This window comes from Globicephala melas, chromosome 2 (genome assembly GCF_963455315.2).
Source record: "Globicephala melas chromosome 2, mGloMel1.2, whole genome shotgun sequence".
Lineage (NCBI taxonomy): Eukaryota > Metazoa > Chordata > Mammalia > Artiodactyla > Delphinidae > Globicephala > Globicephala melas.
Window position 1 is genome coordinate 56427798 of NC_083315.2, and position 14586 is coordinate 56442383.

The 14586-nt window shown below is 38.5% G+C and overlaps 1 protein-coding gene across 5 annotated transcripts in view; it reads left to right on the forward strand.

Moving 5' to 3' along the window:
- The window catches only part of LOC115862920 (OTU domain-containing protein 7A), a 398816-nt gene that overhangs the window by 214061 nt on the left and 170169 nt on the right, over positions 1-14586 (forward strand). For all 5 annotated transcript variants that reach the window (XM_060293933.1, XM_060293934.1, XM_030875278.2 and 2 more), the window contains one exon: positions 36-190. In XM_060293933.1, coding sequence (XP_060149916.1) covers positions 40-190 — 151 coding nt within the window. In that variant the 5' untranslated portion in view covers positions 36-39. The remainder of the gene's footprint in view (positions 1-35; positions 191-14586) is intronic.

Genomic DNA, 14586 nt, shown 5'->3' on the forward strand with positions numbered 1-14586 from the left:
CTCCATCATGTTTGCCTCTCTGTTCTCTCCTGCAGATGGATGGTTTCTAGCCTGCTTCCAAACCCCACCTCGGCTGAGTGTTGGGCGGCCCTTCTACACGATCCTATGACTCTTGATATGGACGCAGTCCTGTCAGACTTTGTTCGGTCCACGGGGGCAGAACCTGGTCTGGCCAGAGACCTGCTGGAAGGTAGGCCTCCTCCAGCCCACCCCCCAACCCAGTGACAAAAGATAAGAAGTTTTCTCTTACCTGACGAGGGTGGTACTTAGACTCCTAAAAAAGCAAAAGGAGGTGTGGATGATGAAATCACTTTTGTTATTCTTGTTTTTCTTTGGGGAATGGAACAGATCACCCAACTCTCTACAGTAAAAGAGCAGAAGGCATTAGCTAAGCTTTGCTTTGCATTAAAGCTTACACATACCGAGTCAAAATCTACCAATACCTATTTTTTAAAGAAAAGATATTTAGTAAAGCAGAAATTAAGAACATTCAAAAAAACACTTTTATTGGAGACCATAGCTTCTTATCTTTGTCTTAGCTGAGACAAAAATACTTTAGGCCAAAGTTTTTGGTGAAAAAACAACTAATAGCCAATAAAATAGTTGAAAATAATTCACAAGCAAGAAGGCAAATTCATCCTCAAGCTTTTAGAGTAGGTATCATTCACTACATGAAAAATGTGCATAGTCCATATTTAGAATGTTTTGAGATAGTTATTCAGCTATAATCATAATGAAATAAAAAGTAATGTTTAGTTTCAGTCTCTAAAATGGATTTACTTTGTGTATTTTTGAAATTTCTTTTTTCGTGGTGGGGTGAAGGGAAGAAGTGGGAAGAACCAATGACAGCTTCTTAGGAGAGTCCTGTGTGTGAAAGGGGAAAATTTTTAAACAATTAATCTTTGCTTCATATGTATAAATTCCTGCTTGTGAAATTAGCAAATACTTGGCCAAGTCGTGTTAAGTCACAATGATTCCTTCATTCACTTAGGGAAAAATATGAATTACTGTAGATTTGTATGACTGGAGGTAACTATTCAAGTCTATTGAAAATTAGCCACTTATTGGGGGTTTCTGATTAAATGGCAGTAGTTTTTAAATTTCCCTGAACCTCCCAGAATTTCAAACAAACTCGAGGTTTACAATAAAATATGCTTAGAGAATATCTGTGATATATGTGAATCAAAGTGCTGTTCCAATGTCTCCCTGATAGCTTTCACTGCTTTTCTTAATTTCAGTGAGCAGTCATATGGAGAAGTAGGTTTACAGTGAGATTGGCAACAAGGGCTGGGGTCAAGTCCAGACTCAACATTTACTGGCTATGAGATGCAGGGCAAATTATTTCATTTCCCTTAAGCCTCAGTTTTTTTTTCTATACAGTAAGCCTAACCCACTTTCCAGGGCGATCGTAAACATTAGGAGTTGTGATGTAAATGCTCCGGTGGAGTGAGCAGCGTGTAGAGATGCTCAGACAGTAGCAGAAGATCTTGTCCGTGGTTGCCCTCTTTGCAACTGGTGCTGACCTCGCTGCTGAGATCTGGTTAGGCTTCAATTGGAAGCAAGAGTTGTCAACTCTTTTCTTTTTTCTTTAATCTTATTTTTTAAGGGAAAATACAGGAAAATGACTTTTTGTGTACAGTTCTAAGAATTCAAGCATGTGTATAGATTTGTGTTATTATGACCGCTCTCAGAACACAGAACTGTCGCATCACCCCCAAGTACCCCTCCTGCTCTCTTTAACGCTGTGCCTTCCCCAACCCTGGGCACTGGCAACCCCTGCTCTGTTTTTTTATCACTTTGGCTTTGTCTCTTTCGAGAACTTGGTATACATGGAGTCACGCAGAACGTAATCTTTTTAAACGGGCTTCCTTTCACTCAGCATAATTATTTTGAGATTCATTTGAGCTGTTGTGCGTATCCATAGTTTGTTCCTTTGTTCTACTGAGTGGTACCCATTGTAGAGATGGACCATGGACTGTTTAGCCATTCACCTGTAGGGGGCATTCAGTTGTTTCCAGTTTTTACAGTTAGACTAGAACTGCGATACACTTGAGAACAGGGGTTTTGTGAACACAGTTTTAATTTTTCTAGGGTAAACACAGGGGAGGGGTTGCTGGTTCACATGGTAAGTATATGTTTAACTTTAAAAGAAGTTGCCAAACTGTTTTCCAGAGTACAATACCGTTTTGCATTTCCACCAGAAACGTGTGAGAGTGCCAGCTGCCCCACATCCTCACCAGCTCTTGGCTTCTTTAAAAAAGAATTTAGCCATTGTAGTAGGTTTAGAATGGTATTTCCTCATCATTTTCGTTATCATTTCCCTAGTGACTAATGATGCTGAGTTTTTTTCATGTTATAATTTTTCATCTATGTATTTTCCCTGGCAAAATATCTGTTCAAGCCTTTTTCCTATTTCTCAGCAAAATTAGGTTGCTATTTTTTTTATAGTTGAGTTTTGAGAGTTCATTATATATTCTGAGTATAAATCCTTTGTCAGATACTTGATTTGCAAATATTTTCTCCCAGTCTGTGCCTGACTTTTCACTCTCTGAGCAGTGCCCTTGGCAGAGCAGAAGTTTTTAACTTTGATAAAGTCCAATTTATCATTTTTTTTTCTTTTATGGATCATGCTTTGGATGACATGTCTAAGCACCTTTGCATAACCAGGTCATGAAGATTTTCTCCTGTGTGAACTCTTAAAAGTTTTATACTTTCGTGCTTTCATTTAGATTTCTGACTCATCTTGAGTTGATTTTTGTATAACGTGTGAGATTTAGGGTAAGGTTCATTTTTATGCATATAGATGACCGGTTGTTCAAACCAGTTTTTGAAAAGCTTATCCTTCGTCCTTTGAATTGCCTTTGCACATATGTCACACACCAACTGAGCATATTTGTAGGAAACTATTTATTGATGCCAGTTCAGTTCCACTGATGGATATGTCCATTCCTTAGCCAATACTCCACCGTCTTGATTACCATAGCTTTATAGTGAGCCTTAAAATCAGCATGATTCTTCCAATTTTATTCTTCTTTTTCAAAAGTGTTTCAAGTATCCTATTTTTTGCCTCTCCATATAAACTTGAAGATTGGGTTACCTCTATCTATAAAGTTTCCTGCTGGAATTTTTATTGGAATTATGTTAAATCTATAAATCAATGCTAACTATGTTACATCTTCCAACCCATGAAGTCAGTGTAGCTATATTTTCCATTTATTTAGGCCTTATTTCAGTGCTTTCATGAACATTTTGTAGTTTTTAGCATATCAGATCCTGTACGTATTTTGTAAGATCTATATCTAGGGAGGAATTGAACTTCTGTAGATGGTATTTTTTTTAAGTTCGGTTTCTAATTGTTCATTGCTCATATATAATCAACATGCAGTTGATTTTTCCATGGTGTCCTCATATCCTGCAATCTTACTAAACTCAATTATTTGTTCAAGAGTGTGTGTCTGTGTGTGTATTCCTTGAAATTTTCTATGTAGACAATTATGTTGTTTCCTTTCCAATGTGTATGCCTTTTATTTATATTTCTTACCTTACTCTTATTCTTCACTTATTCCTGTTTATTGCACTGGCTAAGACTTCCAGTTAGAGGTTGAATAAGAGTGGTGAAAGGGAACATCCTTGCCTTGTTCTTGATCTTAGAGGGAAAGCTTTCAGTCTTTCAGCTTTATATAGAATGGGTTTTTGTTGATGTTCTTTGTCAGGTGAAGGAAATACCTTTCTGGTCCTAGTTTGCTGAAAGTTTTATCATGAATAGTTGTTAAGTTTTTTCCAAATGCATCTTCTACATCAGCTGATATGATTGAGTTGTTTCTATTCTTTAAACTGCTAATGTAATGTATTGCATTGATTGCCTTCTAATAGTAAACCAGCCTTTCAGCCATTATTTCTTTAAAGATTCTTTCTGCTGCACATTTTTCTCCTCTCTTAATGGGACTTGGATGATATAAAGGTTAGACCTTTTGTTATTGTCTTACAGGTCCCTACAGTTCTACACAATTTGTTTTCCAGTCATTTCTCCGTCAATTTTTCAGATTGGATAACTTCTGTTAATCTACTTATAAATTTACTGAATCCCCTGTCATCTCCATTCTGTTACTGAGCCCATCCAATGACTTTTTATTTTAGTTGTTGAATTTTTTCATTTCTAACATATCCACTTGATTCTTCTTTATATCTTCTGTTTCTTTGCTGAGACTTTCTGTATTTTTCAAGAGTGTTTGCTCTCTCTTACTGGTTAGAAAATATAATAACTGCTTTAAAGTCTTGGTCAGATAATTTCAATATTGATGGCATCCCAGCATTGCTATTGAGATTTCCCTGGGTTTTTTGGTATAGTGAGTAAATTTCTATTGTATCCTAGATATTTTGAATATTATGTTTTGAGACTTTGGTTGTTTTTTAAATCTTATGGCAGATATTGTTATTTTTGTTTTAGGAAGTAATTAACCCAGTAGGGTTCAGACCACAAGTCCTCAGTTCCCCAAGACTTCTGTGGATCGTGGTTTCGACTTCAAGTCTTTGAGAAGTGCTGTTGGATCTGTCTGGTGTATGTACCACCTACTGGCCAGTCTGGGACTTAGGCAAGTCGTCTGTCCCATATTTTACTGCTCCAAGTCTCTGGAGTCTATTTAGGGTCAGATCCATACATGTGCAGTTCAGGGGTAAGCCCAAGAGTTCATAAACAACTTTAAGGGGTTGCTTTCCCAAGCTCCTGCCTTACCATAATTGCCTCGATAGTTCTGCGTCCCTGGGACTCTGCTCTCCAGCCCTTCAGCCAGCACCCTGAGGCTGTGTATGCCCCGCACTCCTGCACACTTGATTTGACTGCACCCACCTCAGAGCTGAGCAGAGGCCAGAGAGAGCGCAACAGCAGTGGGGCTCGCCACACCCGCTGGGATCCACAGCTCCTCTGATTAGAGAGGAAGGTTCTCTGCCTTCCTGTTCTGATTTCCTGCCATCTCCCATTGCTGCCACAGGATTGCTTGAGGTCTGGGGCACAAGAGAACTGAGGAAAAAAATTTAAGAAAAAAAAAGATAAATAAGGGACTTCTACACTCTCTCTGAACATTGTAGACCCCCTTCCTGCTTCTTGAGCCAGAGGAGAGGTCTCCTCTTGGAACCAATGCCCACTTCTGAGTTCTGGGCTGCACTGAGTTCACGTCAGAGAGACTGGAAATAAAAAGTGATAAACTCACCACCAGTTCTGTGGTCTTCTTCCTCAGTCTGCCTGCTCTCATTACTTCTCTGAATAATGAAGTAATAGGTGAAGTAATAATGAAGTAATAGTAGCAGGTGAATAGATGCTTTCAGTAGGAGAGACGCAGTGGGGTGTCCTTCCTTCATATACCCTGGAACCTGTCTTCTGTTTTTACAAGTGGGAAGGCCATGGTTACCTACGTATGGTGGGTTCTTTAAATTGTCAAAGGTATTTGGGTCAAGATTTTTCTAAAAGTCAGCGTTTCAAAGAACAAACTATTTTCATTGTGAGGTCTCAGATCTTTCTAAGGGTAAAAAAATTTCAGTGATGGCAGAAGCTGGGTGAAAGGTACATGGACCCTCTCTGTTGTGTTTTTTAAACTATTTGTGTGTTTTTATGGAAGCAACCTAAATGTCCATCGACAGATGAACAGATAAAGAAGACGTGGTATATATATACACACAATAGAATACTACTCAATTATTCATATAAAAAAGAATGAAATAATGCCATTTGCAGCAACATGGATGGACCTAGAGATTATCATACTGAGTGAAGTAAGCCAGACAGAGAAAGACAATTATCATATGATATCACTTACATGTGGAATCTTAAAAAATGATACAGATGAACTAATTTACAAAACAGAAAAAGACCCGCAGACATGGAAAACAAACTTACAGTTACCAAAGGGGAAAGGTGGGAGGGGATAAATTAGGAGTTTGGGATTAACAGATACACACTACTATACATAAAACAGATAACCAACGAGGATCTACTGTATAGTACAGGGAACTATACTCAATATTTTGTAATAACCTATAAGGGAAAAGAGTCTGAAAAAATGTATATATACCTACACATATATGTGTGTGTGTATGTATAACTGAATCACTTTGCTATACATCTGAAACTAACACAACATTGTAAAACAACTATACTTCAATTTTTAAAAAGAGTAAAGTAAAAAAAATGGTGTTTTTAATTAATTAATTTTTTTAAAAAAAAGTTAAAAACACACAGTGATGGGAATCACAGTACAGCAGAGGAAGGCCAATGAGAAGAAAGAGTAGCAGAGGCTGATAGAAATCTGGCAAAAAAGGCAGGATAGGGACAACGGGATAAGCAGAGACAAAGGCAGAGGAAGTGAACAACAATCAGCCTCTGGGTGAAAGGGTGTGTCCTTACCTGGCCGCGGGCTTCCCTTTGCCAGTTGGTCAAGTGGTCCTTCTGAAACAAAGGTCAGGTTGGGTGACTTTGTTTCCCAGATTCCTCTGATATCCCCTCTACCTGCAGAATAAACTCCTTCACAAGCCACTCAGGTCCCTTCAGCATCCAGCCCTGCTCCATCCCTTCTACCTCATCTCCCACTGCATCCCTTCACCATCCTTCTCCCCAGACACACCATACACCTCTGTGCTTGTGTTTAAGCTCATGTCTAGTGCTGCCCACTCCCCCGCACACACACTCTGTCTCACTCTTTATTCTACTCCTCTTCCAAGTTAGACCACAAACTCCATGACAGCAAGGACCCTTCCAGGTTTTGCCCACTTTGTCCCCCCACCATTGGCACATGCTAGCCCCTCAATAGTGTGATCTGGCTGCTGGGAAGCAGGAACAAGCAACCAGAAGGAAATCCTCATGTGCATGGAGACAAACAATAAACAGCATAAATGAGTTAGATGGTATTTTAATGGTTAATGCCATGACGAAACCCGTATAAGGGGAGCAGGTATTGGGTGTGGGTATGGGTGCAATTTTAAGTTAAGGTTGTCAGAGAAGGCCTCACTAAAAAAAATGGAATCTGAACAAAGATTTGAGGTATGAGAGAGTGGATACCCGGGAAAGAAGTTTCTAGGAACAGTTGGAATGAGTTGGTCATTCCTTGCCATTCCTCAGAACTTTGTAGACTTCTATTACAACAGGTATTTGGTTGTGTCTTATTTGATAATTGATCACATACTTTTTTTCCTCATTAAATTAGAAGTTCTTTGAAAAATAATCTGAAAAAGAAAAAATACATATATACATATATATGTGTGTATGTACGTATAACTGAATCACTTCGCTATACATTTGAAATTAACACAACATTGTAAATTAACTATACTTCAGTTTTTTAAAAAAGATAATAATGGAACCAATCTAAAGGGAGTTTTCCTGATTAAATTAAAGGGATATATAAAATATAAAGAAAAAGAAGTTCTTAAAAACAAGGACAGTAGCATTGATGACAGTAGTTAGCATTTATGAGGCATTGTTCTATATCAGACACTAGGCTCTTTAAATGTGATGTCTTATTTAATCCTTGCAACACATTAACAAAGTCTTAGCTTTCCCATTGTAGGCAAGAAAACCGAGGCCAAGAAAATTCCTTGAATTTACAGTCAGGACGTAGCAGAACCACATGTGAATCCACTTGTGACACTAAATACCAGGTTTTTTCCTGCAAAACCGGATCACCTACCATTGATTCCTGTACCCACTGTGTCCTTGTAGAGTATAGCAGCATTTCGCATGCTATGTCCATTCGGAAGAATTTTAATGAATCACTGGAGGAATGTTTGAGTAACCCATTTTATGATGTGACTAATTAACTTTTCAAATAAAATACCACTTCAAGAGACCACAAAGACTCTTCAAAAACTAGAACTAATAGCTAACATTCATGTGCCAGGCACTGTCTGGCCACTTGACATATATTAAAAGTTGGTTAAAAAGATTTTCGAGTGGGAGGCCAAACACGTGGGTTCTTGAAGTGTCAGTTCCCTACTTAAAGAGAAAGCGACTCTTACACTTTTACAATAACTGTGAATTTCAGGCCTTGCAGCTTTACCAAGATATTCTTTCCATGCCTCACTTATGTTGCTATCCATGGGGGACAAATATCCTTGAGCAAAGAAACCAGGCTGCATTTAGAAAAAACATTAACTGGAAATTAACATCTCACCTGTCCCTAGTCTAATTTTTCAGAATCTTTGTGGAATTTTCACAATTAAGGACCATGGTGACAAGTGAGTTAAATCGTATTCTCAAAACTATATATGCACGTAGGGAAGCTGTCCACGTATTTTAAAATGCATGTATGTTTACCAGTTGAGTTGGTAACTTGATAACCAAAGTTTCTAAAGTTGTTTATGAGGAAATATACCCTTTTCCAGTACTGGGTTCCTTGGGTTTGAAGTATATTTAGTTTGGAAATATGCAAATGGTGGTCCAGCTCGTATGGAGAGGCAACTCCCAATCACTTGCCAGTCATACTGACAGGTAATTCCATTAACCTTTACGTTTGGCCTTTGAAAATGTTCCTATGATACAGGGACAGCAGCTGCTGGCTTGGATAAATGCAGTAATGCTCCAAAGCATACACCCAAGAAATGGGGGAGAGATGGAGGCAACTCAGGGGAGCATGTGTTTAGCAGAAGTCTCTCCTTAGCCTGACAGCTGATCATCCACTCCCAGCAAACCCACAAGGCTGCCATGGAACATTTCACAGGTGGGAGGAGCCCAAAGGCCCTCTGCCTGGAGCCTGGCCAGTCGCCGTGGCTGACCCAGGATGCTTTGGCTCCAAGAGCCACACTAACTTATTAAACACCCAGGAAACCAAAGTGGGCGCCAGAATGGTCACACTTTTAATTACAGTGAGAAATAAAAGTGTCCCAAGGCCAGATTCACCACATGTTTTACCCAGAGCATCCTTTCTCTGCAGTCAAGCTAGATCTGAAGCCCAGTCTTGAACACACGTCACCTGATTTACCAGGAGAATTCACTGCTCTAACTTTTTTCAAATTTGCATGATTAGAGGGCTGCTGTGAGCAAGTCCCACGTCCCTGAGTGGGAAGAAAAAAGCAGCCTGGTGACTGTGAATCCTGAGTGGGAATTAGAGGAGAAGGTCGGATGGCCTCTGGCCAGAGCCGGGATTACTTTTGAATCTAGAAATGATTACTGAAATGAAACCACAGGTTCCTCCCCCTACTGTCCTGTCCCCAGATTAGTCGTATTTGAAATAACCAAAAAAAAAAGTCCTCTCCAGGATCCAATTTCCAAGACACCTCCTCTGGCATGGTCCCATTCAGGAGGAAACATTTTCTCCTTAGACGGGTGAGTGTATTTAAATACTTGTGAAAACAAACTGAGACCATTAGGACTATGTGTGGTAGTTCTGTTCTGGCACGCTAATCAATTAAGTAGATCCCTCGTTTCCTTTCCCTTAGGGAAGATTGTAACCCCAGGTACCATCACTGGCTGCTTGAAATTAAATGCTTCCTCTCTGGAAAGCCAACCACATCCATTTCGGTCTTTCTGGAGGATGTCTCCACCTGAGCTACCCACCTTTTTGTGTTCTTCTACCTTGCTCCCCTGATAGGCATGTTCCTCCAGGGCTCCTAGTCCTGTGTACTCAGTAACGCAGACTAAATGGAATTTCATTGAAGAGGCATCCCCAGCAGCTTGTGGGTGGACTTCTTAATGGAGTATGTGATGCAGTTAGTAGGATCTGTGTCCCTTTAACCCCCTCCAAGTGTCTTCACTGCCACTCTCCCAGCCTCTTCCTGCCCCCTAGTCAAGCAGCTCACTGCTCAATACCTGATGATATTAAAGAATTATTGTCAGTTAGTTTTAGGTGTGATATTGTTACTGAGGTTATGCTAAGAAATATACACACACTGAAATAGTGATGGATGAAATGATATCACTCTGGGATTTGGGAGGTGGGGGAATGGGTGAGATTAGAAATGAAACAAGATCAGCCATGAGCTGATTATTTATTAAAACTGGGTGATGGGTGCACAAGTGTTCATAATAATCTTCTGTATATTTCTGGATGCTTATACAACTTTCCATAACAATAGTTTAAAAACAGCATCAGGAAACTTTTGCTTCCAGCCAAGATGGAGCATTAGGAAATGGGCTTACCCTCATGCTTGAGAAAAGAGAAGAGAGCAGTGTGTAAGAAACAAGCCACTGAACTATAGACAATGAAGGACAGTTATCCCTGAAAGATGGGAAGCATACAAGGATAGTCCTGTGGTTGCCGAGCTCATGGCCTTGAGAGTGTTTCCAGGATGTGGTGTGGAGAGAAGGATCCGAGATGGAGCCCAGCAGACTGCCTGTCATGAGTCAGAGCTGAGAGTCGGGGAGTGAAGGAGATCAGAGCAGAGAGGAGAGAGATGCACAGGAAGAACGCCAGCGATGTACCAAGGGTTTGCCTCTGCTACTTGGCATGTGTGTAAGGAAGTTATGTGCAGCTGGGGAAAGAACCAACTAAGATTAGAGGGAACAGTGCCCACCAGCAACACAGAGCTAAGTACAGTGTCTGTGCCCACCCATCAAATAGCAAAAGCACCAAGTGTGATTTCTAGAAGGGTGTTGCCTCAGTAATGGCAAATAATTAACCCTGGAATAAAAACTGCCCTGGTCACACCTAAAACCATAGAAGCAAGACCCAAAAGGATTAAATTGTTTCCAAGAAATGTAACTACATTCCAGAACACAGCTGAGTAATAGTGATTGGAATATAAACTCGTCCAGCACCAAACAATATAAAATTCACATTGTCTGTCATCCAATCAAAAGTTAGCAGGAATGCAAAGATGTGGGAAAGTATGACCCATAATGAGGAGAAATTATTCAATCAAAACCAACCTAGAACTGACATAGATGGTAGTATTATCAGACAAGGACATTAAGAGTTATTAAAAGTTGTAAAAACAGCAGAGTTGAATAAATTGTATTCTGTATGTTCAAAAATCTAAGTAAGGATGTAGAAGATATTTTTAAAGACCCACATCAAACTTCCAGATATGAAAACTACATGAGTTTAAAAATTAACTCAATGGGATTAAGAGCAGATTGAATATTACAGAAAAACAAAGATTAATAAACATAGAAGCATAACAATAGAAACTATCCAAAATGAGACAGAGAAAATAAAATTACAGAAATTTAAAACATGTCAGTGAGTTGTGGAAGAAGTGCAGTTAACCTAAAATATGTGTAATTGAAATTCCTGAAAAGGGGCGTGAGGGACAGAAAAAAATAACTGAAGAAATGAGCAGTACGTAGGGGAAATTTCTATCACTAACCTTGTTAGAAAAAAAGAAAGGCCTCAAATCAATGACCTCAGTTTCCACCTTAAAAACTAGAAAAAGAAGAGCAAATTAAACCCAAAGTAAGCAGAAACAATGAAACAATAAATATCAGAAGTAATGAAACAGAACAGAGAAAAATAATAGACAACTCAATGAACTCAAGAGTAAATTCATTGAGATCAATAAAACTGATAAACCTCTAGCCAGATAATCAGGGGAAAAGAAGATAAATTAACAATATAAAGAATGAGAAATTACCTTAGTACAGATTGTATAGACACTAAAAGTATTATAAGGGAATATTATGGACAAGTTTATATTAATAATTACAACAACTTAGATGAACTTGACAAATTCCTTGAAAGGTGCAAACTACCAAAGCCGATGCAAGAAAAAGTAAATAACCTGGATATCTCTCTATCTCTTAAAGTGATTTAAGTTGGAGTTAAAAGCCTTCACTCAAAGAAAGCTGCAGGCACAGACACTTCACTGGTAAATTCTACCACACACAGAAGAAATTATAGCAGTTTTACACAAACTCTTCCAGAAAATCAAAGAAGAGCTATACTTCCCAATCGATGCTGTGAGGCCGTGGTACCTAATACAAAACCAAACGGTCCAGAGCAGATGTTCCTCATGAAGATCAATATGAAAACGCTAAACAAATTTTTAGCAAGTGGAATTCAGTAATATATAAAAAGTATAATACATCATGACCAAGTGGGTTTTATCCCAAGAAAGCAAAACTAATTTAACATTCAAAAATCAATCAATGTAATTTACCATATTGACAAACCAAAACACAGAAAACTGTATGATCTCCTCAATAGGAATGTAAAGAGTCTGACAAAATCCAACATTCATTCCTGATTTAAAAAATAAATAAAAACTCTCAGAAAACTAGGAATAGAAGGGTACTTTCTCAATCTAATGTAGAGCATTTACAGAACAAACAAATAAGCAAACAAAAAGCCCTACAGCTACCAAGATACTTACTGGTGAAAGAAAGAATGCTTTCGCGCTAAGACCAGGAACAAGACAAGGATGCCAACCCTCACCACTGTATACATCATTTCCCTGGAGATTCTAGCCAGTGTAGTCAAGCAAGAAAATATAATTTCAAAAACCATCCAGATTGAAAAGAGTAAGCTATCTCTAGTCACAGAAGGCATAATGACCTATGTATAAGATCCAGTGGAATTTACAAAAAGTTATTGGAACCAATAAGTGAGTTCAGCAGTGTTACAGGATACAAGATTAATATGCAGATGTCAATTCCATTTCTATATATCTGCAATGAATAATGGAAATTGAAATTTCAAAATATAACTTTTTCAATAGCATCAAAAGATATGAAATACTAGGGATAAATCTGACAACAGTGTGTAAGACCTATACACTGAAACTAGAATGCATTGCTTAGAGAATTAAAGACCTAAATGAAAGGAGGGTTGTTGCACATCCATGACACCTCAATATTGTTGAGATGTCATTCTCCCCAAATTGATCTTTAAGCTCAACACAATTCCAGTCAAAATCTCAGCAGGCATTTTCTTGTAAAAATTGACAAGCTACTTTAATATTCAAAGAGAAATGCAAAAACCTAGAATAAACAAAAGAACTTTGAAAAATTAGAGCAAAGTTGCAGGCTAACAATATCTGTTATTAAGAATCATTATGGGGCTTCCCTGGTGGCGCAGTGGTTGAGAGTCCGCCTGCCGATGCAGGGGACACGGGTTCATGCCCCGGTCCGGGAAGATCCCACATGCCGCAGAGCGGCTGGACCAGTGAGCCATGGCCGCTGAGCCTGCGCGTCCGGAGCCTGTGCTCCGCAACGGGAGAGGCCACAACAGTGAGAGGCCTGCGTACCGCAAAAAAAAAAAAAGAATCATTATGAAGGTCCATAATCCAAAGAGTGTGGAATTGGCATACAGATAGAGAAATAGATCAATGAAACATTGGTAAGTCAAGAAATAGCTCATATATATTGACTCCTGAAATCCAGTAAAGAAACGAAGGCAATTCAGTGCAGAAAAAATAATCTTTTCAATAAATGACGGTGAAATAATTGGATATTCATGTACCAAAAAACCCACTTTGAGCTATACCTCACGCATATACAAAAATTACCTCAAAATGGATGATAGACCTAAATGTAACACCTAAAACTCAAAAAATATTTTAGAAAAAAGCATAGGAGAAAATCTTAATGGCCTTAGGTTAGGCAAAGTTTTTTTTCCAGCTTTATTGAGATCTAATTGAAAAATAAAATTGCAAGATATTTAAAGTGCACACATGATAATTTGATATACGTATACACTGTGAAAGGATTTCCTTACCAAGTTAATTAACACATCCATCAACTGTTTGCCTTTTTCCTTTTTTTGTAAGAAAATTTAAGCTCTACCCTCTTAGCACATTTCAGTTATACAATACAGTGTTATCAACTATAGGAACCACATAATACATTAACCCCTCAGACCTTTTTCATCTTATAACAGAAAGTTTGTACCCTTTTACCAACCTCTCCCCATTTCCCCCACCTCCCAACCCCATGAAAACCACTTCTCTACTTTCCGTTTCTATGAGTTCAAATTTTTTTTTAAGATTCCACATATAAGTGAGATCATACATTATTTGTCTTTGTCTGGCTTATATCACTTAGCATAATGCCCTCCAGGTTCATCCATGCTGTTGCAAATGACAGGATTTCCTCCATTTTTAAGGCTGAATAATATTCTATTGTGTATATATATTTTCTTTATCCTTTCATCCATCAGTGGACATTTATGTTGTTTCCATATCTTGACTATTGTGAATAATGCTGCAATGAACATGGGAGTACAGGTGTCTCTTGGAGACAATGATTTTGTCTCCATAGGATAAATACTCAGGAATGGGATTGCCGGATCCCATTGAACTGCCGGATATGGTAGTTCAATTTTTAATTTTTTGAGGAACCTCCATACTGTTTTCCATAGTGACTATACTAATTTACATTCCCACCAACAGCTCACAAGTGTTCTCTTTTTTCCATATCCTTGCCAGCATTTGTTATCTCTTGTCTTTTTTAAAATAGACATCCTAACAGGTGTGAGGTGATATCTCATCATGATTTTGATTTGCATTTCCCTGATGATTAGTGATGTCAAGCACCTTTTCGTATATTTGTTGGCCATTTGTATGTCTTCTTTGGAAAAATGTCTATTCAGGCCCTTTGTACATTTTTTAATTGGATTATTTGGGGGATTTGCTCCTGAGTTATAGGAGTTCTTTGTATATTTTGAA